The sequence below is a fragment of the Phalacrocorax carbo genome, chromosome 1 (genome assembly GCF_963921805.1).
Source record: "Phalacrocorax carbo chromosome 1, bPhaCar2.1, whole genome shotgun sequence".
In the NCBI taxonomy this organism is placed as follows: Eukaryota; Metazoa; Chordata; class Aves; order Suliformes; family Phalacrocoracidae; genus Phalacrocorax; species Phalacrocorax carbo.
The window spans coordinates 115,152,733-115,180,239 of record NC_087513.1 but is presented as its reverse complement, the minus strand read 5'-3'; the positions used below and the strand labels follow the sequence as shown (position 1 = coordinate 115,180,239).

The window sequence follows — 27,507 nt, the reverse complement described above, 5'->3', positions numbered from 1 at the left end:
CAAAGTTTTGATGTGCTATTCCAAGAGGTAGTGGTGGGGGGTGTGTGTGAAGAGAGGGCAGAATACATACATACATATACACACGTACACATATATGTGTGTATAAATGCACGTGTGCATCTATATATATAAAAATATTTGCATCTCGCTTTGATGCATGTTTCAGCTGTAGTTCATCCTGAGCTGGAAATATCTGTGTGTACTGACCTCATTGCTTTTAGTACGTTTTTGTTGCTGTTGCCCAGAGTGCTGTCTGTAACAGCAAAGGAACAGTTCACAGTGAACTGTTCAGTCCTGCTCTTCCAAAGCTCTTGTTTATTCCCACCTTATTAGCCTAACTTTCAGCCTCTTGTGTTCTTTAATTTCTGCAAGCTACCGTATTCTTTATTGCATCCTCCCTTGCTGCTTCAGTGTATATAGCTGATTTCCCCTTTTTCTGCCTTCTGGCAGTTTTTCTCCTTGGAATTTTTTTTTTCTTCCCTGCCCCACCCTGCCCCGGTTTGCAACGTCATTCTTGGGATACCTTTTAAGACACTCCTTTTTATTTTTTTGCTGCCACTTGTTTATTGTCATCTTCTGTCCTGCTATGAGCTCTCCTAGTTGCATGGTTCTCTCCAGTTCTGTTCCTGAAATAGGAACGCTGAAGTGCTGCTTTCACACTGGCTTCTTTGTTCTTGTTATATGGGACTGGCTCCTTTTGCTGGAGGACCAGTTGCTTCTTGGTCTGTAAAGGAAAGGATATGGAGTGCCTGCCTTAATGTTGGCTTCTTTTTTCCTCCTCCATCTAATTTTTCAAGTCTTCTGGTAGTTTGTTTGCAGGTATTGGGCTTTGGATTTTTTTTTTCTTTCATTACCTCTTAACACAGATTTTCCTGAATTTTAAAAAATCACACTGACTTTCTTAATCAAGAGGCTTTCCATTTATTCTAAAGAAATAAAACTAAAAATTGGAATTAAACTTTTTTTTTTTAAATCAACGCACAGACACTTCTGTCTTTTATCTGACAGTTTTTATTTGTCCGTGCTGTGATTTCTCAGCAGGCAAGGATGTTAGCTGAAGTATGTCTTACAGCTTGAATGGCTTTAAAAAGCAAACATTCTGGCACTAGAACTTGCCTTTTATGGAGATTAGTAATGAGAAATCATGGTCTTGGCTTGATTTTTGGTGTTGGAAAAGATATGTGGCTACCTCTGGAAGTACAATTTTTCTTCTTTCATATCTCCTGGAATAGGAATAGAATTAAGAAAGTAAATACCTTCTTGCCTAGTCTTTGTATTTCATTGGTGTAAGGCTTTCATTTTGTGTTGCTGAAAGTCTTGTAACCACTTTACTTGCCTTTAAATACTTGGCCAAATTTTTTTATCTTCTGCATTGTTTTTTTTCTTAACTGAGGCAGTGGATAGGTCTGTGTAAGTGGTCACATCACAAGTATCTCGGAACTTTAAATTAATAGAAAAGTAAGAGATAATTTTTTAAATTACATATTGCTTACATCATGATACGCTGTCAAATGAAGATACTTTTATTCTCTTATTTTGCTTTGTGGCAATTGATTATATTTTTGGCTAGTATACAAGGGCTCTATTTCTTTATTGTGAAGAGCAAAATCAAATTATATAATGAAAAACCATTTTTCTATTATTTTTGGGGAATATATATATAATAATTATGTGTGTGTAGGAAATGTTTAAGATCTCCATGGTTGTTTTGCACTGTACAAATCATGACAATATAATGATTCTACCTTCAGTAAGCCACAGCTTAAATAGGAAGTTAAGTTCATGGGAAGAATAGAAGATAGTATTTAATGAGGCAGAGCACCTAGCCATGAGCTGTGATATAGAAGGAGGAATTAAAAAGAAGTACTGGGATGTCCTGGCTTCTTTCTGCTTGGAAGATAGGAAGGAAGATCAGAGAAGAGAGAATGGTCCTGACAAGCTGATGTGGATTATGCTTCCAGGTCTAATGACTAGTGGAACAGAAGTGTGCACAGTATGCTGTAAAAACATAGTGTAGCATACGGTGTAGTTTTTGTAACTGGTTATTTTACAGTGTGGAATCACCACACCAGTTTATGGAGTATATAGAATTCAGTGTAGATCCAGAGTAGGCAGAGTGGTCTGGAAAGTGGCGAAATGTGTATTAGATTTTGATGTCTTCTGGCATGCATGCATGCATGTTTATGAGTGCTGGACTATAGGACTGCTATTTAAAAACAAACCTCCCCAAATCCCTCATTTCCCTATTGTCTTCAAATGCTCTACAGGAAGTGAAGTACAATAAGTATGTCATGTTGTTCAGGTGGTGCTGCGGTCCTGAGGACAGTGTATCCCTCTTCCCTCAGCTTTCTGTGTTCAGCCCTTCACAGATATTTCATCAGCTCTGGCAGTTCTGTGTGCAAGTTTTAGTTTCTCTCAGTTTCTGAAATGTGAAGCTAATACTTATTTTCAGAGTTATGGTCAATTCTGGAAGGCAGAGCAGTGTCTTTTCTGAATGCCTAGGTTGAAGACTTTTTGAAAGTGTTTTGTAATAAATTTTCTCACGTGAGGTGTAAGTCATGGTGACGCTATTTGTGAAAATGAAGTTTGGGGTTTGTTTTGCTTTTTCAGATTTGAAGAGCTGAACATTCTAACTGTTTATACATGTTTTGAATATAGAATATGCTTTCTGCGAATTCAGATTTTTTAAAAAAGAGAAGAGTATTTAAAACTAGCACTGCAGAATCCCTTTTGTGCTTAATGGTCTTAACAGAACAGCACTCTTAACTTCTGATATGATTAAAACTCTTTGAAATAGTGTGCCTGGGCCATGTTTATAGAAACGAGATCAGAATTATTCTGTAGGTCAGGTTCACAGAATGCATCAAACTGTCATATATAAAGACTAGTAACTTCTGAAAATTTTGTCCTTGAGGAATTAACTTTCCCACTGGCTGACATTAGTATGGAGAATAGTGCAGAGGATTCTCCAAAACAGTTTGTGCAGTTGATTTTAATAATAATGTGGTATGGCCGTAGCGAACAAAATGGTAAACATCTCCATTAAAGACATTAGCAATGACTGTACATAGTGGGATAATTCAAAAACTTAGTATTGATTTGATCATTTTAATGGATAAAAGTTGTCATACTTTTATGTACATTATTTTAGGATGGGTTTATGTGAGTCTAGCTATCTGTAGGGCCGTCCTAACATTTCTATTTGGTAAGCATATTCAGGCTAATATAAATCAAGCTGCAGTTATTTCTGTTTGGGTGTTGTGGGTTTTTTTTGGTGTTTTTGGTTTTTTTTTTGTTAAATAGCAAGTTCCCATACCATAAGTTAGCAGTGCCTATACCATAATTTAGAAGATACTCATTTGCAGACACAAATGGAACTTTGACAGCAGCCTTATCAAAATCTGGTAAATCAGTGAATATGGGTTAGTTCACAAGGAAGACAGCTTTGAATGATTCCTGGAAAAATCTGCTTGTTAGCCTCTTTGTTTCAAGGGCCAGCCAGCATTGTGTACATCATGTGGAATGTCAGTAATCAAGCAGTTGTCTGAAATGTTGTCTTTTTGGTTAATTGCTTAAACTTCAGAATACTTTTTTGATATTTGTTTTCTCTCTTTAGCTCTTTTCACTGATGGAAATGAAACCTCCTATTTCCCGAGCAAAAATGATTCTCATCACAAAAGCTGCCATTAAAGCTATTAAGGTAGAGTACAATAGAGCAAACATGAAACTGTTAACAGTAGCAATGTTTTATTATTTTACTTCTAAGCAAATGCACCTCTGGATTTCCCAGTCTTAGCTTCATGGATGTTTTATTCTAGAAACAAGTGGGTGGTGAATACCATCTTTTGGTTTTAGACTAGTAGTGTAATGCCAGCTTGATTTTTTTTTTCTTTTTTGAATCATTGCTTTTTAATGCTACACCCACTATGGTGTTTTGATCTCTAGGTAATAAAATTTTAAATGTTGCAGGATGCAGCTCTACTGTAACGTGTTAAAATATAGCAGACTTGCTTAATAAATCCAGAAAGCTCTCACTAATACTGTAGCAGCAGTGTCTTCTGTGTCACATTTACACACTTCTGACAGAAAGGATGGCTTGTTTCTGTCTGTTCCCCCCATGAAATCTTTTCCTCTGTGCTTGATTAACTTAGCTTGTTAAGATACTTCTTTTTAGAATGTGACTACAATATTTTGTAGTCTTTCCTAAGTGGTAGTAAGCACAGAGAGTTAAAATACTTCTAAAATTATGCGCTACTGTTGAGTAGATGATAAATTAATTTCTGTATTTATTTTCCAGCTCTACAAGCATGTTGTCCAGATTGTAGAGAAGTTTATCAAAAAGGTAAAAAGTAACAAATTATCTACTGATAAAGATATTGTCTGCATCTATTACTAGATATTATTAATAATGCTAGTAAATAACAAAAAGGCTTGTGTTATTCAGGGATTGAGTGAGGAAATTCTGTTTTGCTAGGATTTTATACATTTTGGTATCTCTTCATCTATATAATCTCGTCATTTTAGTTTTCCATAGTACATTAAGAAGGGAAGAAAAAAAATTTGTGAAATTCCCCTTTCTTCCTCTACCCAGCAACTGGGGAGGAAAGTGAAGGTACTGAACTTCAAGTTAATTTTCACTGGCTAAGATAATACATATTACAGTTTTCATGCTTGCCTAGGCATGTAGAACAGGCTAAAATATAATACTCACTAAAACCAAACTATCATGCTGCCTAAAGTAAGTTCCTCTGAGTGAACAGGAAAAATATTTTTTAATTAAAGTCCTTGAAAGACCTCCAAAGAGAAGGACTTTGCATCAAATTCTGGAAAATAGAATTGGTGGAAGTAGTTCAGTGCACTGAGTGTGGGGTAGCTTGATAGCAGAATTGTGACAATCTGTACTGTAATGTAGTAGACCTCTTGTGGTCATGTGTTTTCAAGCTAAAGGTACTGTAAAAGCAGTGATTGAGAAGATAAAGGCTGCTTCAGGCCATCCAGGTATATTTTACTCTGCCCCAAATGCGAAAGCATGTTTTTCTCCTTTCTTTTCCATTTCTACAAAGCAAACCCCTAAGACTCCCACAAAAAACAAATTAAATCAACATTTTTTTTTCTACTCAAGTCTATTAAATATGGATTTCCTGTAGGGATCAAAGATGAATGTAAGGATCTAAGGTGAATGCATGTTACCTTGTTAGTATCACTGCATAATGGAAAATTATTTCTATGTTTTCAGTGCAAACCGGAATATAAAGTCCCTGGACTGTACGTTATCGACTCTATTGTTCGTCAGTCTCGTCACCAGTTTGGAACGGACAAAGATGTTTTTGGGCCAAGATTCTCTAAAAATATTACTGCCACATTCCAGTATTTGTATCTTTGTCCATCTGAAGATAAGGTACAACTAGAATTTCTTAAGTGTTGTGAATTGATAACAGTGCTGCCTTGGTGTTCCCTCTTACATGAACGCTAATTTGGTGATTCTCTATGTCCATGGTAGTGAATGTTGTTATATGAAATGATAAAACACACTGAGAAAGATTATCAAAAGTGATAGTTAAGTGAAAGTTCTAGTTAAAATATTTATTTTGCCTAGCTTCATCAGTTTTGTTTTGCCTGTGCAGACACTTGAACAGTATGTGTAACTATGCTAAAACTTTTTGTCTTGAGGCTCCTTCAGGAAAAATTACTATGGAAGGTGGTATCTCCCACAAAAAGAAAGTGTTGTAGGAGAAGCTCTGGTGTTGTAGGCAGTGAAAGTTCCGCTCCCAAGTGTTTTCTAAGAAAATCATTATGTTGATTTCCTCTGTCTTCTCTACAAATCCCACACTTGAGAGTTTCCTTGCTGCTCTCCATTTTCTAGACTGGTTTAAGGCCTCGATTTTCTTAGTTTTGCTGTACTTGCTGATAGAACAGAGGCTCAGAAAGTATCCTGAATTCATGATGGTCCAGGTTACTACCAACAGAAGATGGCTTTTATGCCCTCTGTCAGAACAATTTCAAAAGACACCCAAGGAAGTTGCCAACTGGTTTCCAGAAAATCGCCTGCTTACTCTTCTTTTTTAAAACTGAATTTTCCACTAACTTTCTAACTAAGCTTTTGAAAGGCTTTGATGCTCTGTAGTTTTCTAATGGGGAAACATTTAGACCTTTGGGTCTTGAATCTCGTATCTGGAGCTTCTGGGTTAATAGCCTGGTGAAATAGTGCAGTCCCTCTTCTTTCTGTCTTTGTGGTTATCATTTTGTTCATCTAAGTGAATTAGACTATCCATCTCCTTTATGGAGCTACCTGATATCTTGCTGCTAAAATAATTAAGATGATTTCCACTAGGTAAATAATACTGTATATAACGTGCTTGCTTTAATGAATTTCCAGTACCTAAACAAAAAACCTGATCTGCAGATACAGAACAACTATGCTTGATTTTCAAAGATAATGATACTACTCTTTTTAAACAGCCTTTCTGTAAGATTATTATGTGACTGAAAACAAGAGTATTAAATTTATTCATTTTTTGGCCTTCATATTGTTTCCAGGTCTTTTGGAGAGACATAATACCCAAAGCCAAAATACGCTGCTGTTTTAAAGTTCACTGTTTTTTTGGACCAAAATCTTAACAAAAGCCATTTCAGGTTTCTCTCTAATTGATTGTATTGTAGAAAACATTTTGTGAAATTCTTTGATTGCTTAGCTTGTGAAAGTATAGGTGGATTTGCATGAGTGTATATAACTGAGTCACAGTGAGGCATTTTATTGTTGAAAAAGAAGGAACAGAATCGATTCATTCTTAGCAGCTACAGTAGAAGTAAAAAATACTTAAAATGTGTATGGTGCAAGTCAGATGACTAAGTATGCAAAAAAGACATGTGTGTTGATATAACATGTATTCTGACTTTTACCTGCTTGCATGTTCCAACTGAAGCAGCACATCTAGTTAGATATTACTGTTTAATACAGGGAAGGAAAGGCTAATTTCCAGCTTGTTCCTGAAAGCTTCATTGTTCTAAAGGTTAAAAAAAGAAATGAGCTTAAAATAACAGCTGACAATCAGAGGTTCTAACTTAATCTTTTTGCAATGATTGCTTAGAATGTTTTCGACTTGCTTTCCTGATCTTCTGAATGATGGTGGAGATGGGTTTTCTGGTGTCAAGAGAGAATTGGTTGGGTTAGTAGAAAAAAATTGAAGCAAACCATCTTCTGTTGAACTTTAAAGCTTTGTTTTAGTGTTTTATAGTCTAATTGCCCCCCTCTTCACTAGGGTTTTCCAGCTCATCTTCATTTTCTCTGTCTTTCTTGTCACATTTGTTTCACCCCCTTATGACTGTGAAGAAGTGGTGGGGCTGATGTAGCTTCCCCTATCATATATCAAACCGGAATTTTTCTGACTGGCCAGAACCATTTTCGAAAAATGGCACAAGTTGTTTTTGATTAACACAGATAGTAAAATAAGTTGGCAGTTTTAATCTCTGCCGTGTAAGAAGTCTTGCTGACCTATGTGACAACATTGGGTTGTTAAATAGGTATGCCTGATTATTCTGAACTCCTATACTGTTCAAACCTTTCGTCTCACTGTACTGAAGATAAAATTGGAGTTTGTGAATTAGGAAAGCTGTATTTAGTGTTGATGCTTGCTTTTGTTTTGACAGAGTAAAATAGTCCGTGTCCTGAACCTTTGGCAGAAAAATGGAGTATTTAAAATTGAAATAATTCAACCTCTTCTGGATATGGCAGCAGGAACTAGTGCCACTGCACCAATGACAGAAAATGCTACTAATAATGAAGGTATGAATGACATCATAACTTCCTCTTTTAAAAGGGCGATTGATAATAGCTTGTTTGCTTTCACATTAAAGCACTTACTATTAGTTTCAACAGAAGCACATTAATAAACTCAACTTTGTTGTCATGATTACGTGGAGCAGCTGAACTCATTCTAAATAAATGCTGATACTGTACTTCAGAAATTATCAGAATGTGAACACTTGGAATAGATCTAAAATGTATATCGTGTGTATGCATATGAATGTACATACAGGTGCACGCTTGACTTACAGATTACTTCAATGCCCCCTCTTAAAAATACTTCCATTTTTTCCTTTCAATCAGAAATATTTTTCTGTTGCTTCTCAATTTTATAATTTTGCTGTCATTTTTTAAAATGTTAGAATCTGGATAAGTAAAATATGATCATATATGTTAAGAGCTTCATCTTTCTTTGAATCAGCTTAGTATCTGAAAGCAACAGCTGTCAGTCTGTTTCAGTATGCAGCCCCAAAACATTTTAGCTGGTGTTTCAAATCCAAATTCTTGATCAGTAAATTTATGCTTGGCAGTAGGCTTTTACACGGGCTGCTGGTTGAAAACCACTGACATGAAGAGTAAAGTAATGACAGCCTGCCCACAGAATTTTCACTGACCTATTTTATGCCACATAAAAAGCTGGTAGTGAAGTTACTGAATTCTGGATGAGAATATGCATACCACAATTCTTTTTTCTCTGGAGGGGCATCTCTTTGAGTTTGCACTCTATATTTCAGACTTCGCTTTGGTAACCTCCTATTCATTGCGCTCATGTATGTTGGAGTAGGACTTGCAAAAAATGTAATGGAGTGAGGGAGGTGTGACAGAGAAGAAAATGATGCACAAGTGAAATGGTCTCCAGCAGTGTTTAGGAAAGCTTATCCTACTGACATATTTTATAAACATGGCAGGGCAGGAGAAGGGAGTGTCTTAGCATCTGAGCTTGGGTGCAGACTGGTGGCTATACAATTTCATTCTTATATGACAGGTGAGTGGAACTATTTTTCCATTGTTGTCTCACCACTAGTAGCTAACAGGTTGGGTGCTGTCTGTATAGATTTTCGTGTATAAAATTACCGATTTCAGTGAGATTGTTTAAATGCACCAGAGGGGATAATTTGGTCCTGAAATAAATATGCTAATGAATAATAATAAATATATTAATGCATTATGTGAAATAGAATCTGTTTAGCTCGTAATGCCACAAAGTCTGTGTAGCCGAAAAAAGAGAGAGAGAGAACTGCAAGTTTTCTCCCTTGAGCAGGCAAATATTCTTCTGAATATATACAGGAAATAATTTGGAAGTTAATTTATATTTAAAAACAATCACGTATCTTTTTGCAGTATTCTTATGTAGCATCTGACTTAAGGGAAAAATTATTCAACATGTTTGTCTCTGCTTGCTGCATGTCAACACTGCAGTTATTTAAACTGCGAACAGATGAAAGCTTTAAAGAAGTTAGTATTATGAGGCAGACATTTGTGTAGTGTCTCAAACTAAAAAAATCTTTCTGTTTCCTCTAAACTGTCTCTCCTTTTACAGTTTTATAGTAGTCCATTAAAAGATATTTGCTAAAGAATAGTTACTTGCTCACAGCACGTACAACTAGATGGCATTACTCCTAATTTACTTCGTAGTGGCAAAATGTTAAAAAAAGCATTGTAGTCGAAAGCAAAGAGAATGGGAAAGCTGCATGTGTAGACAAAGCTAATAGCGTGTCTTAAAATGTGATCTCAGTTTTAGTAGAGGCCAGTGGAAATAGGAGTCTTTTCCTGGAAGAATTAGTAAAAATTATTTTTCTGGTAGGAGGATTCATCTATCAGATGCAGGTTTGGCTTGTGCCTATGCAAAAGTGGCATGTGAACAAACCTTATCAAATAAAAAGTTGCTTGTGAAATTATTTTTAAAACCTTCAAGTATTACCAGACACTTCAGCAAGAGTTCAGTTACTGCTAGAAAACAGAAAATATTAAGAGAAATTTGGTTGCTCTTAAAATGAACCATTAGATGTTTGATTTGAAATACACACCCAAAAGAATGAGTCCAGAACTTTGTAATCCAAGCTAAGGTTTTAGGTGTATTGATACACATTGCTTAACACTGAGAAATTATTTTTCTCTTATCTTTTCTAAAATTGGAAAATTCTAAACACTGAGTTGTGATCTAAATGCTGGATGCTAGACTAGCTTTCAGATAGGCCATTTTTCTTTTTTTTTTTTTTTGTATTGTATATAATGCTCAGATGTGAGCAGTGAATGGAGCAGTTAAAGGCAAAATGAATAGAATATGCAGTTGGGGTAGTTTAGATAGGACTTTTTGGGTTAAATAGAGTATTGTAGATAGACACTTGTTTTGAGGAGGTAGATGTATGCACTGAAGAGTAAGATGAATGTTTTGGAGTAACATAGCGCTTTCTCAATTCCTGTGAACTCTCAGGTTCGCCACCCCCTCCAGCAAAGGTTCCTTCGGAGCCCCCGCAAGTTACTGCTAACTCAGTACCTACTGTGCCACAGTTGCCCAGTTCTGATGCCTTTGCAGCTGTAGCTCAGTTGTTTCAAACAACGCAAGGACAACAGGTAACCTGTTTATATTTGGTTCCCTTCTAACTCCAGTTTTTATGTTAAATTGGGGGGGGGGAAATTGCGGAAGTAATATCCTTGATTTGAGGCAAAACAAAAAGCCTCCCTAAGGTCTTCAGTGGAAAACTTGTAAGAGTTAAAGTCAGTATTTGGATGATCTGTCACCCTTCTAACCAGGGGTTATGGTATTTGAGGAAAATGCAGTTATATATTCCTAAATAATTAGTTCTGATTGGTGCAGTTACAAAGTTTCAAGAACAGTCAGAATATATCAAACAAAATGTTTGAGTTCTATTGTTCGGTTCACTTAATCGTTGGCAGTTTTGAAAGGCCTGAATACTGAAATCTTGGGATCTGCTGATTTTAGCCACTGAAATGTTTAAAAAGTGACTTTTGGTCTTGCTGAAATTTCTCCATAGTTGGGTCAGGTTGCTGTTGGTGTTCATCCTGTGCCATAGTCTGGTTTGATGTAAAATTTATATCCTACAACTCTTTCAATACTATGTGTTTATGTAAGAACATATACTTAACACTATATGTGTTTTTGTAGCTTCAGCAAATTCTTCAGACTTTTCAACAGCCTCAAAAACCCCAGTCACCCGTCATAGATAACACTGTGATGGCTCAGGTTCAAGCTATTACTGCTCAGTTGAAAACTACAGCAGCACAACCACCAGAACAAAAAGCTGCTTTCGCACCGCCTGAGCAAAAAACGTCATTTGACAAAGTAAGTCTTCATTTGTTCTGTGCGTTTAACTTTTTCAGTTCAGCAGAGGACTGTTTGATGGAGACCTCAATGTCACTTGTTTGTTAGGAGAAAAATTATGCAAATTTTGTTTCTTCTCTTTCCGTTTGGAGGTTGGTTTCCTGTTTTTATAGCCTTTGCATTTTCTGAAGCTGAATAAAACTGGTTTTGGACAGTTTCTGATTCTGTATTAGAATATTTTTTTTTTTCTGATTCTAACCTTGTTTTTAATTCCACAGCTGTTAGATATATAGTAAGACTTTGATAATAAGCATGTTTTGGCTGCCAATTATATAAGATACAGAAAAAATAGTTGTTTCAATATAATTTCTTTCAGAAGCTGCTAGATCGGTTTGACTATGATGATGAGCCAGAAGCAGTGGAAGATTCAAAGAAAGAAGATTCAGCTCCTTCTCCTTCAGTTTCTCAGCCAGCTTTGTAAGTTTTGTGTCATAATAAAATTAACAAATCTTGGTTCTAAAAAAATCTGCTTTAAATTCCAAGTTACTTCAGTGCTTAACTGTTACAGACCAAAGTTAGAATGGTGTTAACAACTTCTGGTTGTTCATTTTTTCTTTTTCTTTTTTCTTTGGTGATCCGGTGTAGCTTTGGCATGTTGCATCATTGATTGAGGAATGTGTTCTGTAGAGAAAACCTCAGTTTGGTTTCAAGATGAGTTCCATGTTTTTATTGCACAACTGAGTGCATTAGGGCATTGTTAGTAATCAGCTGGATTGCTTTGCTGGCTGGGGAAAAGATGCTGTTTCAAACATTGTGGTAGATCTAACAATTAAAAAAATTTAAATTGGCTTTGCAGCTTTACGTTCTCAAACATTAAATACCCACGCAAACTAACTCAGACTCCTGTTTCCCTTTTGATATGCATTATGATAAAGTCTTAAATTACATGATCACATACTAGTTTTTTCCACAGGACCCCTCTCTCATTCAGTGCACAGGCTGGATGGTGCTCAATACCTGGGTTAGTCAATATTTCTTTTTTCCCTGCTTCAGTATGTGGCCCCATGTCTTACTTTCTGTATATGCCATCCAAACCCTGCTCTTAAAAACAGAATCACTAACTTTGTCATTAGCTTTCTTACTGTGTTTATCACCTTGAACACTTTGATGTTCCACAAGTATTAGTTAATTAAAATGCCTTTTAAGTAAATTGGTAATATTTTCCCTATAATACAGATGGAACTCTGGAGTACAGAAAGATAGGGTAGATCAAACATAAGCACTGCTTGTGTATGTCCAACTAGAGGTCATTGGACTAGGCTTTTCAGCATGTTTAGGTTCTGTTTGTAGCACTTCAAAGCCTCTGTCCTTTTTACCTTATAGTTGTGTAAGATGCCTCTCAAGATTGGATTCCAGTAGTCTCATTTTTGGGCACATAAATTCATTAATACTCTGTATGAAACTGATCTGTCCAGAATCATCAAAGAATTGTATGGTACTGGTGTCTTAAAATACTACAAAGTTCCATTTCACATCACCATTAAACTTCTTTATCTTCCTGAAATCCTGTTCGGTTTCTGACACAAACTGCATCTTGTAAGCAGGTCCTGTGAACTGCACAGACCCCATTAATTCCCTGAGCACTGTCCATTCTGTGTGTTGAATCAGGAAGTGAATGGCTTGACTGTAATCCTTGTGTGATATACATACCCCTTTCTCCTCTGCCCTAAATTCCTCCCAAACTAAAGTGGTTTTTTCCCAGCAAAAGTATGGCCAATTTATTTTCTGTGAGGAAAAGGCTTACTTCTTTTGTTCCCAGAAAAGGAACTGGAAAGGCAGAAAGTTAGCCTAAGGCAGACAACCTTCCTGAAAAATTTCTGTAGACTGAGATCTTTAGAAAGATCGTCCAAGTACAGGGGGAAGAGAAGCTTAAATCTTTATGTAGCATTTCTTTAAATGTTAAAGGACTACTCTTACAATGGAGAAAAATTATAAGGAAGCCACTCATCCCCTTTCTTTGTTTTAATTTTTTAGAGAGAAAATGGGATCATAATAAAGATAATTTTTCTGTCTAATTTTGAAACAAGAATGCATAAATATACATAGAAATATAAAATAAAGGCAAATAATCTGTGTATCTACTGACTTGTCTCACCAAAATATTACTGGTTTTAGTGGATTTCCAGGAGAAGGTATACAACAGCCAGTATTTCCTCAACTTGCAAATATGGATCCCTTTCAGCAGCGAATGATGGGAATGCAGCAGGATCCAATGCGTCACCAGGTGACTTCAGGCGTTTCCCTTGTCCGTCTGTTGTGTTATGTTTTCCATTTTGTGTTGTTTTCTTTGGTGCCGAGGTAAGAAAGTGGTGTTCCTATTGGTGAAGGGCAAATATGGCTTAGCCCTCCAACTTTCCCAAGCATCAAATTTTTGTTCTCTGTTCTAGTCAAGCTTTGAAAAACAAGATTTTTATTTTATACACCGAAACGCTTGACCTATTTAATCTTTCTCGGGTTTCTGATCTTTTATTGTAACTTTGGAGCAGAGGTACAATTTTACTTTAGCAAACTGGGAAGGCTAACGTAATTTTTTCTCCTAACTGGAAGTTTTCATGTTTTTTCTCCTCCAAAGGTTCCGCTTCCTCCTAATGGGCAAATGCCAGGTTTTGGTCTCCTGCCTACCCCACAGTTTCCACCCATGACTCAACCTGTGATTCCACCAACAGCACCTGTGCAGCAAACTTTTCAGTCTCCTTTTCCAGTACAGAGTGAATCACACATGCAAAAACCACATCAGCAGGTGAGGACCCCTTGCAGTATACAAACAAACTTAAGTGCTCTAATACATGTCCTTCTCAAACTTGTATAGTTTGTTCAGGAGGGGAAATTTCATGATAACCATGGACAGAGATGGCTGTGAGGGTAGCTCATCTGAGAGAAAGTTGGATAGCTGCTGCGCTACATGACAAGCCTGGCATTTCAGAAGTCTCGCAAAACTAGCATCTGTATGCTTTATGCTTCCTTTTGTGAAAGACTTTGGATTGCATTTTGTCCTTCCAGTTCTCTTTCCCTCATCCTCCCTTTCCTGTCCCCATCATGCTTCAGGAATGTTTTGTTCCATGGAATTCCAGCAATGCAGTCTCATTCTGGAGAGAAACTATCTGGAAAAGTTGATTTTTAACAGCCTGGTAGATCACTAATATAGTGGAAATGGACTCAGAAGTCTGTAAAAGTTTTAAAAAATAGAGGGGTATGTAAACACCTCTCTCTTGCTTCTAAGATTTTGGAGGATATTGTTTCCTTGGTAACTGGCTGCTATTAAAAAGACATCAAAGAGCAAGTCTATTTATGAGCCTATATCTTAAAAAAACAAAGCTTCATTTATTTACCTCTTCTGTTCCAAGGAGAGGAAATACTAAGATGAAAAATAGAGATGGAATCAAGCTGTCTTTATACGGTTACCTGTGATGTCACAGATTCTAGAAATAAGTTCTTGCTTTCCACTTGGAATAAAGGGACAGTTCTCAAGAGTATCTTTGTAGATAGTTTTTTTTAGTCTTGAATTCTGTTGGATCAGTACATTTTGAGAGACTGCTTGTTTGGATGTTCCCTGCCAGGGTTGCATCATGAAGACCATTTAAAGCTTAGGCAGGACACAGTATGTTCTGGAGTGGGGAACTGCAGGGGATTTGGGGTAGGAAGAGCTGTGTTGAACTCACTGGTTTGGGTTTTTTTTTCTTGTGTTGGGGTTTTTTGTTGGTTGGTTTAAAGCATGTTCTTGCATTTTATGTATTGTTTTTATGACTTGCTGCTTCATTCTTCAAATTTATTGCAATGTAATTTGCTTATATATATAGCTTACAGTAGTTTCCTATAACATCTTAGAGAATAGTTTTCTAGTAGACCTTACTGTGCCTGTGATTTTGATGACAGAGCACGAGCCACTTACTGACGTCAAGGAATATACTCATATTCTGTGGAGATACGTACGGTGCTGAAATTGACTAAAATTTGCAAATTGAAAATGAGAATTAAGTGTAAATTATTTTTGCAGTGGTTGTATTAAGTTCTTTTAATACTGGACTGTCTACCTATTAGTGACTACAAAGTAGTGGTGAAGCTTCTGAGGAGAGTTGTATTACATTTGAATTACACATATATGAATATTCAGTATAATTTTAGTGCCATTACATGTTTTAGTCTAGGCACAAAATGAAATAAAATGCTTGTACTACCTACCTCTAACACCAGTCAACTTAATATTTTAGGATATGGAAGTGGAACAGCCACCTATTCAAGAGGGAAAACGGCATGTTTCTGACAACAGAAAGTCAAGATCTAGATCTGCGTCAAGGTATATCTGTGAAAGTTCTTTTAGTGAGTGTATAAATTATATCAAGGATTGGATTTTGACGTAAGGAACTTAAGTGTGTCATGTAGAAAGACTTGAAAACAGTTTACTAATTCTGTACGAGTAGTGAGGAGAGTTATACTGATTATCTGGAGCTCAGAGAATCCGGTACTGTACTGCCAGATCTAGTGCGGGGGGTGGTAACTTCTAACTGAGATGACAGTAAATAGCTGAGAGGTGAGCTAATTCCTTGAACTATTGGTGGAGCTCATTTCCAGTGCCTTAGGACATAATCCTGTTACCTCTATTTCGAGTTGGCTCGGGTGCCCCAGTCAGCACACTTCTTTTGAAGTCGTTTCTTGTAAGTGCCCGGTTGTGCTGTACAAATTGGATTCTATGACTAAATGCCAAGAGACACATGTAACAAGAGTCCACTTCAGTTTAATCTAAGGATTCATTACAAGAATTACTGTCTGTGTATTATTCTCTGTGTGGACAACACTAGTGAAATTTCTTGGTAAAGTCAAAACTGTCAAGGGCTTTATTTGAATTTCTCTTCTGGAAGTCAGAAAAAAAGACACCCTTTGAATCTCTTACCTCTGAGGGGAGTTGTGTATAAATACAGCTAAATATTTTATGTACTTCAGTGCAGTGGTAATGAGACACAGATTACTGACTCTTAAGACCTGTGAACCTCTGAAAGTCATCTACCTTCTAAAGAAAACTGGGTATCTATGCAGTTCTCTTTTATTGGTAGAGAGTAGCTTCATGCCCATCAATCTGAGTAAATTTTAGGGAAGCAGAATATGATAGTTTAATTTTGTCTGTGCTCTAAAGACAGTTTTCTTAGGAAGAAATCTGTGATCCAGTATACTGTGGGACTTCACCTGTCACAGAGGCATATTTCACATGCCTCAGCTGACCTAACAAATCTGGCTCCAGTATTAAAGCAAAGCTATCTGCTTAGTTACTAGTCTTCTCCTTTGCCAAGTTTCATATGACTTCTTTGAAGGTTTACTCTGTCTTTCAGGCCTTGAGTGGTTTAGAACTTGAACATGGTGTGAAATACAATTCCACTGGCCGAATTTATTTTTAACCTCTCTTTTTAGTCATTCTTTGTAAAAGCAATAAAAATTTTCCTCATATAAGCAGGTGTAGTTTTTCTGTGTTAATATGGACATAGTTTTGATAGTGAACTTCAATACAAAATTAATAGAAGATAACAAAATGGAACTGTTCAGGTAGAGTGCATTAATAACCTACTGTAATAATTTATTCTAGTTCTAAATGCATGTGAGCTTGGATTTTTGGTTTTTTTAAGTGACTGAACTCTTGCCTGGTTATTTAAATAGATCGCTGAAATAGTTGTCTGTCAATGCCAGGGTCAAAAAGATGGAACATAAATGGGTTTCCGTTTAAACTAGGTCACCGAAAAGGAGACGTTCAAGATCTGGCTCCCGATCGCGAAGGTCACGTCATCGTCGATCTCGATCTCGGTCCAGGGATAGACGCCGACACTCTCCTAAGTCTCGGTCGCAAGAAAGACGTGAACGTGAGAGGGAAAGAGAACGCAGGTCAAAAGGCCTTCCTCAGATCAAGTCGGAAACTGTTAGTGGTAAGTTCACTCTTTCCCTATATTTTTGATGTAACTCTGCAAATTCTTGCAATACCATTGTCAGATGTTCAGCATCTTCCGGGTTCATGCATGGAATTTTTTTGTCAGTGCCCAGTATTTTCTTCAATGAATTTTAGAGTTCTGTGAAGTGGAAGATACTACGGTAGATACTACCCCTATGTAAAATGGAATACTAAGACGACAAGCAGTTATTTTAGAAAAACAGTAAATGTCAAAGAAATACACTTCTTGTATCTATTAGACTTTTTTTTTAATGTAATACTGACAAGTCCACTTACCTTCAGTATATGATATCTGCTCAGAATATCCCAGAAGGCAACTCTGATCTGATGTGTGTTATTTAAATTTGTTCCTTTTTCTTGGGTTTAATGCTATTTGATGTGGGTTACAAGACTCATCCAAACAGAAGAGAAGTTAACTATACTGCGTTTTATTTTTTGAACAGTTGTAAAGCTGGTAAGAACTAAATTCACCGCTCATCCCTGTACTTCCTTTACTCATAGTAGACAATTTGGCATTTTTTTAATATCTCCAAGTCAGAAATATTTTGGCTGTAAAATGAGGAAAGAAAAAGCTGAAACACCATGGGTTTTTTTTCCTTCCTTCGAGTCATAGAAGGTAACGCAGATTGGGCAACAAGAAGCTGAGCACATTATTATGATTTTTCTAATGACTCAATGTTGTGTGCCTCTCAAACCTGGAGGGGAGCTTTGACCTGGAAACCACACAGGCTAACGTTCAGATTTCTGAAATAATCCCAGTTTTGACTGTGTTTATAGACAAAATGTAGTAGTTGTCTTCTGAATATTCCTGGGGAGTGTGGAATCTTCTCTGGAGTCATCAAGTAAAATGAGAACATTCTTTAGTTTTTGTTTCTCTTAGATAAAAAAAGAGTGTTAACTGGCCAAAACTTGGAGAATGACAATGCCATTAGTTTAAAAGGACTGAGACTTAGTAGCTGTCCATTAAAAGCTTATTGGCAGTGGTGCAAGATATGCATTTGCCAACACCTCTCCCAGATTCTGTCACATAATGCTTTTCAGGTTTTCAGTTTTATGTCACTTAGTGGGGAAAACATAGATGAGTATTAAATATTGCTGTAGTAGTCTTCAGTGAATGTGATACTTGCAGCTCATCTGCTATTTTATTACCTGGAAGCGTGAGGTGAGATAAGCATGTTGCTTACTCTTTCCTGAAAGTAAAAGCTTGTGACAATAGTTTTTCACCTAACTGTAGAAAGAAATGGCATTGAATAGGCCACTAAAGAGGTCAAAAGTTTGGTTGCTCATTGCCGTTGAATTGTCACCGTGTTCTGGAGGAAACTCTTGCTAGTAGTGGGTGTATCACTGTAAAGGATCTAGTTATCACCTTGCCTGTAAGTACCATCCATAACTTGCAATGGTGGCCTGAAGCTTGGATTTCATACTAAGCAGAGTGAGTTACCTTGTTGTGAAATATCCACTGAATGTGTTGCGATGTTTTATGGAGCGTTGTTAGCAGCAAAGCACATTTCTCCATTTTATGAAGATTTGCAGGGGTCACGATCATCTGAACTTGTAGGTCACTTCAATATTAGATAACTAGAGAAGCTTCTCAGTGAGTACATCCTAACAGTGATTCCGATGTAGTTGCTCTGGTTAACTGTTAATGCAGCTCCAGGCAGGCAAGAAAAATAGGATTCTGTCAAACACTCCTGAAGATTAAAATATGTATTTTAATATTAGCTGGCTTTTAAATTTGAGTAACTGATTATTTTAAAATTACTATTTTGGCATTCTGGCTTGTAAAAATGTGTATTTCCAAGTGCGCTTACAATCTCTGTTAACTCTTTGATTGTAGTTTGTAGTACTACGCTTTGGGTAGGACAGCTTGACAAAAGGACAACTCAACAGGATGTTGGAAGTCTTTTGGAGGAGTTTGGCCCAATTGAATCAATAAATGTAAGTATAAATGGTGCAGTGTAACCATACCATATCAAAGTAGCTTACAAAAACTCGTTTCAGACTGTTTTAAGACAGCTTTAGTTTTGATATATTCAAATGAGTCAAAAGCTCTTATTTCCTATATGGGTGGTTGTTTTCTAATGTGTAAACTCAATTCATTTGGTTGCTTTGTAGAAAAACAAGAGGGTAGTTGCTTTAGTTTCTTGCAGTTTAAAAATGCTCTTGGGGGTAATACAGAAGATTATCCCATTTTCATAAAAGTCATGCTTTCTCTGGAGAGCATTGAATGAGAAAGGGTTATTGAGGAGATGGGTACAGAATTACATCCTGCGCTACCATGTTCCTTGTGTGCGCCATTTTGTTTGATTATAGAAATGTGGACTCTCAGCGGGTGTTCTTGTTTCTTTTGCTTATTCTTCTCTAGAATTGTTATGCTTTGCTGTATTTAAGGATATTTTTATACATAAATGATTGCTGTTCCGGTAGCTATAAAATTTCATTAAAACAAATACAAAGGAGTGACTGTAATTTTCTTCCTATTCCCAAATTTTATACAACAACAAAGAAGTTTCTTGTCAAATGCATTACAAATAATAAAAATTATTACAAAACTGCAGATAAAACTTAATGTGAAGGTGCAGCTGGCAGCTTGTGGTATATGGAATGAAGTGGGATATTAGAGCATCTTGTTTCTTCCAACAAAGTAACTAATTGCCGAGCACAGCGTTTACATGAACACTACTGTTTAACAATTTTAAAGGATTAAATAAAGAAGTCGTCCATATTCTCACAGAGAATAGAGTTTAAAACTTTCCACATAAGTTGCTTTTAATTTACTAGGAATTTGTATTTCCAGAGGATACTGGTTATCTCAGCCTCTTAAACTAACATTCTGTTTCATACTTCCATAGTCCTTTTTGAAACACCTGGTGATGTTCCAGCTTACTGTAAATGAACACTTGTATGTTGTTCATCACTTTGTTAATGGTCTAGCAAAACCAATTTTGTTTTTTATTAAAATGCAAACAGATGATACCGCCTAGAGGATGTGCCTATATTGTAATGGTTCACAGACAAGATGCTTATCGTGCCCTACAAAAACTGAGCCGAGGAAACTTCAAAGTCAACCAGAAATCTATAAAGGTACTTCTTAGAAAATGTCAGGTGGTTCTAAAGTTATTGTAATTACTATAATCCGTTTTAATCTCTTCTAGGCTTTTGGTTATTTTAGACTTTTATGTATTTTGGATATGGTATTCTGTAAGTTTATAGGAATGGACCACTTTGTTTTCTTGATAAGTATTCTTCCCGTTCTGTAATGTAACTAGTGGAACTTGTATCGGTTTCCTTGAAAGATTGCCAATAATTGTCTTTTTAACCAACAAAAATGGTGTCCTTTTAGTCATTACAGTGGACTGTAGCTGTGTTTTTCTTGTTGTTGGTTATCTGTCTTGTGACCGAGTTTTGTTAGATAAGATAATCCTACAAAGAGTACTAATAAATAAGGAAGAACACATTCATTAGTGAAGTTCTTCCTTTTGTAGAACATTGTATTAGTGTGTGACACTCCTCTGAAGGAAAACAGAATTAATCTTAGTGACTGGGAAATATTTGAAGAAACTGCCTTTATACAGTTTTACAAATTGTGTGCAAGATTCAAGCCAAGACATAAGAACTAAGTCTGCTTTAAAAAAACCTCTTATTTCAGAGTTTTGTAACTAGCCTGTTTTTCCTGCTGTTTCACTTAGAGCATTCTTTTTGCTTTTTAGCCCCAAATGGTAATGCTGTTTTGTCAGAACTAAATATTAAATCCACTAAAATGGAAGCATTTTACTGACTACATGTATTTTCCCCCCCAAAGATTGCATGGGCTTTGAATAAAGGAATAAAGCCAGATTACAAGCAGTATTGGGATGTAGAATTAGGTGTTACTTACATACCATGGGACAAAGTGAAACCTGAAGATCTTGAAAGTTTCTGTGAAGGAGGAATGTTGGACAACGAAACTCTTAGCCCAGGTAAAGTGGTGCTACATCTTTAAATGCTTTTAAAGAATTGTCCTTTGTGCTGATGTACTGAAGTTGGTGTGGCTGACTTTCATGACTCTGAGGTGCATATAAAGTCCTTGAAATGGCTGAGAAGTGTGGCATGTGTAACCCATAGATTGGAGAGTTTGTAAGCACTTAAGGACTGTCCCTCATCAGGAGCTGTGCAGCTGTGTTATGGGAGGCTGGGCTAAAAATGCATGTGGATACCAGGTGACCTGTCAGCTGCGCTGGTATTTGCCCTTGATAGTAATGCATGATGCGAGTGTGTTAGTTCCAGAGCCAGCTTGGTGCCCCCACCCTGGTTTGTGCAAGGCACCCCTAGCAAAGGAGCCTGCCTTTGGCGTGCTTGTGTAGCAAATGAGCTGATGGCAGCTTTATGATTTCTGAAAAAAGTGGCTATAGTTTTCACACTTGTGACATTTTCAGTTGCTTTAGCAAGTCTTGTATTTATAGGGGCCTGATAGAATTCTTGTTATTTTGTGTGTAAGCAGTGAAAATAATCAGGCTTCTATAGTTGTATTAAGAAAATGACACGTGTTACAATCAGCAGCTTCAAATCAATTACAGGCTTCAAGTCAGTATAGAGTTGTTAGTGGGCTGGCTGTTGTGATTTTAGAAGTAATATTAAATGAATGCAGTACTTAATTTAAGGCAATTTCAATTTTTATTTGAATTGATACTCTAGGCTACTGTGTTGGTTTTTAACCATTGTGTGGTGTGCTGTCTAGTTACTGAAACTTTATTCAGGGTTTTGTAATTCTGTCCAATTTGCCCTAATTAGGTAGTGGTTATGCTAAATAGTAGCATCTCTTCATGATAAATACACAAAAATAAGTCAAGTGTATATTTTAAATGGAAGCCTAAAAATTATAAACATAACCTCAGTGTGTTCCAGTCTTCTCAATGCTATTCTCTTTCCCATAATGCCCCTTCACTGATCCCTTTTTTCTGCTTATCTGCCTTGTCCCAGGAAGTTCTGACAAACAATAGGAGCTGTATTTCTTCTGTACAATGAGTTTAAACCTATATTTGATGTTTTTCTTATTTTGCTGTGAATCTTTGTTGTTCTATTCTCCTTTTCCTTGTTCGAGACTTGAAAGTGTTGGGGTTTTTTCAGAAATTACTTCTCAAATTAGTGAAAAAGCTGCTGCCTTCTTGCTCCAGAGCAATGGAATGAATCTGTTGAACACTTGTCCCAAAACAGCCATACTTGTTTGTGTTACAGATAATGTGTTTCAGAGTCCCGGTCGTGTATAAATGCTGTCAGTGCAAAGAATTGTTAAATGACTAATGAAAGGACTAAATTTACTTTTATATTTAAGTGATTAACTGTACTGTGTTTAAAGTAATTTGGAGTTTTTAATATCAGAAATACATTTAAGTGCTTCTTAGCTCTGTGCTGCTCATTATCTGAATATTTTCAATTACATTATTTTTGTAGATATCACAAAGCATGATAGTTTTACATGGCAGTACTTGACTACTTGTCTCCTTCTACTGAGCTGATACATGTATGTTTGGGTTTGTTTGTTTGTTTTTTTTAATAGAGTGGAAGGGGATTCCTAAGAAGGCAGAAAATGAAGTAGCTCAAAATGGAGGTGCAGAAGCTACACATAATGAACCAGTGTCACCTATACCTAAAGCTTTACCTGTTCCAATTCCTGTTCCCATGCCTGCACCAATAACAGTACCTCCTCCACAGGTGAGAGTTGCTTCTCATTTGCTCTGGATATCTAAACAAAATCTTACTTTAAAAAATAATTCAGTATGGCAATATGTAAGTTAGAGAGGGAGGAAATAGGATGAATGGTGACTAGTTATTTCGTGTGTGTGTTTGTCATGTTCTTGTCCCTGGTTAAAAATGCTGCCACATTTTTACACAATGTTGCCACACTTGGCTGTGCTGTCAATTTATGAAGATAACTTTTCTATGCCACGAATCAAGTATGCACCTGAAATCCATCATTGGAGTTTCTTCATGTAAAAGAGCCATACCATAGAAGAACGTTTCTTTTCATCTAAGTCACAGTGGCAATGGAAGAGTTGAAAAAAATGAACCCGTTAGGGTTTGGAGCGTGTTTTGTGCCCAGCAGCAGCAGAGACTCTGGTTTGATTTCGTTGAAAAGAAATGTAGCTTGCATGTAACAGAACAACCCTGGGAGCTGAGTCAGCACGTGGTTAGTGGGAATGATGGAGGATTTTCTCCAAAACCTTGTTGCTGCTTAATGCTAATGTAGACAGAGTGTATGTGTCTCTGCCAGATCTTTATTTGAAGTATTATAGGGACTGTACTTCTAATATCTGCTCTCTCAGTCCCAGATAAATTACTGCAGTAGATTCTTTTTATTAATGGACTGAATTGCATCCTCTGTTTTATGATTGCTTTTTTTCCTGTTTTCCTAATCAGTTTTCCTCACTGTTGGTTTAAATAAGCTACAGACCTCCTAAAATATGCACATTGTTTTCATGTTTGTTCATATCGTGTATACTCTCTATGAGCAGCCTTTGGGAATTTAATATAAATATTCTCATACTCTTCCTTTGTTGTGATAATGGCTCTTTAGTCAAAGATGGTGCTGTATATGCATTCACTAAAAGAACACTCTGAAATTTTACCATTAGTTTAAGTAGTGTGTAATAATAATAATTCCCTCCAGTGTTTGATAATCTGTATTTCTTTTGGCTTTACTTAATGACAGACGTGTTACTACTTTTATAGTAATAGTTTGTTTCTTGTCACTGTTAAAATAGTAATAAACCTTCTCCCAAATGGGAGGAAGTGTGAATAAAACTATTTTACATCTTGAGAAAATGGGATTTATGAACTGCAATATGGCAGACACTCAGAAAAGATCAAGAACACGAATTATTTGAAGACATATATAATTTAGCCAAGTATGTGATTTGAGAACATAGTATATTGAATTTGGTGTTGTTTTGACACAGAATTCCTGAAATGCTGTAAGGTATTATTAGTAAATGAACACATTAAATAAAATTTCTCAGTTCAGAGTGTTTTAAGAGCCATTAACTATATGAAAGAGTAGTGATTTTGTTTATTTTCCTTAAATCCATGCTGAAAAAGAAAGTGGAAAGGAAAAACCAACCAGTTTCAGAATATATAGGGGGTGCTGAATTCTTGTCCAGGCTCCTCCACTTCAGTTTTTTACTATGGCAAAAAACCCTCTGTCTTCACAAATTCAGGCCAGGATCAGAGAACTGTATTTAGTCTTCATCTTTGGTTTCGCTGTGAACTTTCTTATGCTGTCTTATACTTAACCAATGCAGTTGTCTTCTCTGGCCATAAAATGAGTTTAATGATTTGTAAATAGTTCTTAAAGCTTGCTAAGTTCAGCTGTGCTGACGTTAGTGGTGTTAGGAGTAAAAGTAATATGTTTTGTAATATGCAAATGTGACCTAATACCTAAAGGAAAAAGCTCATTATATTCCACTTCTTTTGTTTAAATAACTTTGTAGAATACTCTTGCATTTTAATTAGCTGATATATTTTTGTCCTTTGATACAAGCAGAACTGCTTTCATTTGTATTTGGCTTCAGTGTTCGGGACTGTAAGAGGTGGGGAGGTTGTTACGAGTGCTGGGTAGCTGCTGATGCTGTCCAGCCTGGAATGGCCATCAGTACAGGTATACCAGGTAGCTCAATCCATCTGTCTGGCTGCTCCCCTATTAGCCATGGAAAGCACCCTGCCCACCCTGGTCCCTGACTGGAGAAGCAGGTTTGATGCGTGTGGTATATCAGAACAGGCTTTATGTGTTGTCCTGATTCAGGCTGCAGTGGTCAGACATAAGGCTGCCTGACAGATAACCCCAAATGGCATTGGCTGCATGATTCTCACTTCTTGACCTTCCTTTTTGTTGTGCTTTCTCCACCCTTTCTCCACTCTAATCTCCTTCCAAGTAAACAACTCTCCCCTAATTATGTTTTTCTGTGTTGGTCCCAGTTTTGCTGCATCCTTACCCAGATTTGCTATTTATGGTACAATTACCTAAGTAATATTGTCCTTGTATGGTATTCTTGGATATGGTTACTTATGTGTTGTTAGCCTCACAAGGGAGGTCCTTTTTTCCATTAAGACCTCCAGTGCTCTTTTCTGGTTATCTATGAAGTCTGGCTGTTGTTCGTGAAGCAACCTGTTAACCTCTGGCAAAACCCATCCATCCCTTATGGCACTGTCTGTAACTTGTCAGCTTCTCACATTGTTATCCATCATGTCTGGCAGTTTCTCATGTTATGTCCAGTAGCTTCTCATGCCCATAATGCCCTTAATGCCCTTTCTCATGAAGCTGAACTTCAGGCCAGGGCCTAGTCAGCAGCTTTGTGGTCTGCCCACAGCCCTAAAAATGCCATGCTTAAAGGTAGGATGGGAAGGAGCTGCATCACTCCTTTCTCTGGCAGAGCCTGAGTGGGCCTTCTGTGCTACCCCCCTGCATGGGCTGGACACATAGGGATGGGGCCCTGCTCTGCTGGACACGACCTGTGAGCAGCATAAGTAACTGCGGACTGATCTGTAACTGCCAGCATCACCTTGACCATGAATTGCAGCTCTGTGTATGTAGTAAGGCACTTAAAAACAATAACATCCTTCTAAGAGCGATAGCCTGTGTAGGTAAGTCTGATTCTTTGACCTCAATGCCACAGCATCTTCTCAGCCACAGGGTACTGGGTTGTTGGCAAGATAGGTGGAATACTTTTGTTGTGTTGTGCCACTGGAGTGAGCCCTTTTCTTGCCTATAGATTCAGATCTCTGAGCTGTTGCTGAATCTGGTCCCACTCCTGCAGGTCTGAGTAATCCACCTCAGTGGTCGGCTCTGAGGGTAGGTCTGTGTTTATTTTTGAGTCATATTGCAGTGTCCAAGATCAACTTAAGTCTATTACTTGGTTATTGAGAGTCAGTTTCAGTTAATAGCACTCATGATATGGCTTGTGTTGTGCATTCATTGATGAGGTTTTGGGCAATGGGTGTTCCATTCTCCTGGCAAATCTTGGTGTTACCCTACCAAAACTGCTATTCTTTCACAGTGAACCATGGCTCAGGCTTTGCCAGAATTGTACATTAAAGTCCAGGGGGTTTGCTGTGGCCACCCTTTCTTTAAGTTTTCCCATCCAGCCTGAAGTTCCTTCATTTAATGAGTTTTCAGCCAGAAACCGGAGTCCAATTTGAGTGGGTACCTCCCAAATTTCCTGATGTATTTCTCAGTCCCATGTGCTCCTTCTCCCTGTAACTAGATGTGGGAGTTGTGCACTGATCCAATATCCATCCCATACCTTTCTTACTGAAACTGGCAGATTCCTCCTTTTCAGTCTTCCTGTTGGAGACTCCAGGTGCCATTAAATATGTATTTACTTGTCTTGGAGCACTGTAGGTAGACTGTGCTCCTTTAGTTCACAGGGACAATGATTCTCCTTCAAGTCTCAATCTGAGAGGTTGTGTAGTAAGAAATAGTTGTACCTGGGCACAGGCCAAACCCCAAGACATGTTCATGGAGATGCACCTGGCAGCCTGCATTACAGTTATTGAGAGTTTAGTTATTCCAGTTTCCAATGTTGCTAGTAAAATACCAGGTTTTACCAATATTTGTCTCCCCTTGATTAAAGGATCTCCCCAGTAGCGTTTGTTACTTTGTTTTATGCAATTCGTTAGCTATCATTCTGAAACCGTTCACCAGTCCTCTGTTTGTTATCTGTCAACGTTTATGAGCCATTGGTTCCATCTATTCAACAACAGAGAAACTTTATATGTCAAATTGTATTTTAAATTAGATGATGTGACATTTATGCAGAGATTTGTACCATCTTCCTTTTTTCTTTCTGCTTAAAGGAAAGGCTTTAAGTGTTACTTGCAATTATGTATTAGAGGGTTAACGTCTTAGAAAAAATTAAGTATAGCGGTTAAGCTTAGATAATTGGGTATGAATATCCTCTAATATGTACCTAAATCATCTTCCTTTGATGATACTTGTATTCTGGTTCCATCATAATATGGTACTGTTCATGATACCTTCTCAAGCCATTACGTACACATGCTTCATCCACGGTTTTCTCAGCTTATAACTACTTACGGACTGGCAGCGCTTGGCAAGTTTCCCCTCTTTTTTAAACCTTTTTGCCTTCTTGGTACCCCTCCCCAATTCCTTCTGCTGCATATGCACTCTGTACATGAACGTTTGCTTCACAGAACATTACTGTGATCAACAGATCTGTCACAATGTCTAGCTTAATTTTTTAAGCTGTTCTTTCAAGGAGTGCCCTGTAAAACAAACAGAAAGACCTACCAAGACTGCTAGGTTACTGTGGTTTTGGAGCACTTTTTCGAAGGCTTTAACTGTGATTGATGGAAACATCTCTAGGGTTACTCAAAGTTAATGTTTATCTAGGTAGTCTTGGCCTTACTTCGTATTCCTAGATATGCTTACCTGTGCAG

General features: G+C 37.1%; 1 protein-coding gene across 2 annotated transcripts in view; it reads left to right on the top strand.

Moving 5' to 3' along the window:
* SCAF4 (SR-related CTD associated factor 4) overlaps positions 1–27,507 on the top strand; it is a 46,908-nt gene that overhangs the window by 8,343 nt on the left and 11,058 nt on the right. The window contains exons 2-17 of one of the 2 annotated variants that reach the window (XM_064470571.1): positions 3,617–3,700; positions 4,298–4,342; positions 5,237–5,398; positions 7,648–7,783; positions 10,239–10,378; positions 10,932–11,108; positions 11,464–11,564; positions 12,061–12,108; positions 13,263–13,371; positions 13,720–13,887; positions 15,356–15,441; positions 16,863–17,053; positions 18,914–19,014; positions 20,047–20,160; positions 20,879–21,035; positions 22,613–22,767. In XM_064470571.1, the coding sequence (XP_064326641.1) occupies positions 3,617–3,700; positions 4,298–4,342; positions 5,237–5,398; positions 7,648–7,783; positions 10,239–10,378; positions 10,932–11,108; positions 11,464–11,564; positions 12,061–12,108; positions 13,263–13,371; positions 13,720–13,887; positions 15,356–15,441; positions 16,863–17,053; positions 18,914–19,014; positions 20,047–20,160; positions 20,879–21,035; positions 22,613–22,767 (1,974 nt within the window). The remainder of the gene's footprint in view (positions 1–3,616; positions 3,701–4,297; positions 4,343–5,236; positions 5,399–7,647; positions 7,784–10,238; positions 10,379–10,931; positions 11,109–11,463; positions 11,565–12,060; positions 12,109–13,262; positions 13,372–13,719; positions 13,888–15,355; positions 15,442–16,862; positions 17,054–18,913; positions 19,015–20,046; positions 20,161–20,878; positions 21,036–22,612; positions 22,768–27,507) is intronic. The other variant, XM_064470576.1, reaches the window with a different exon arrangement.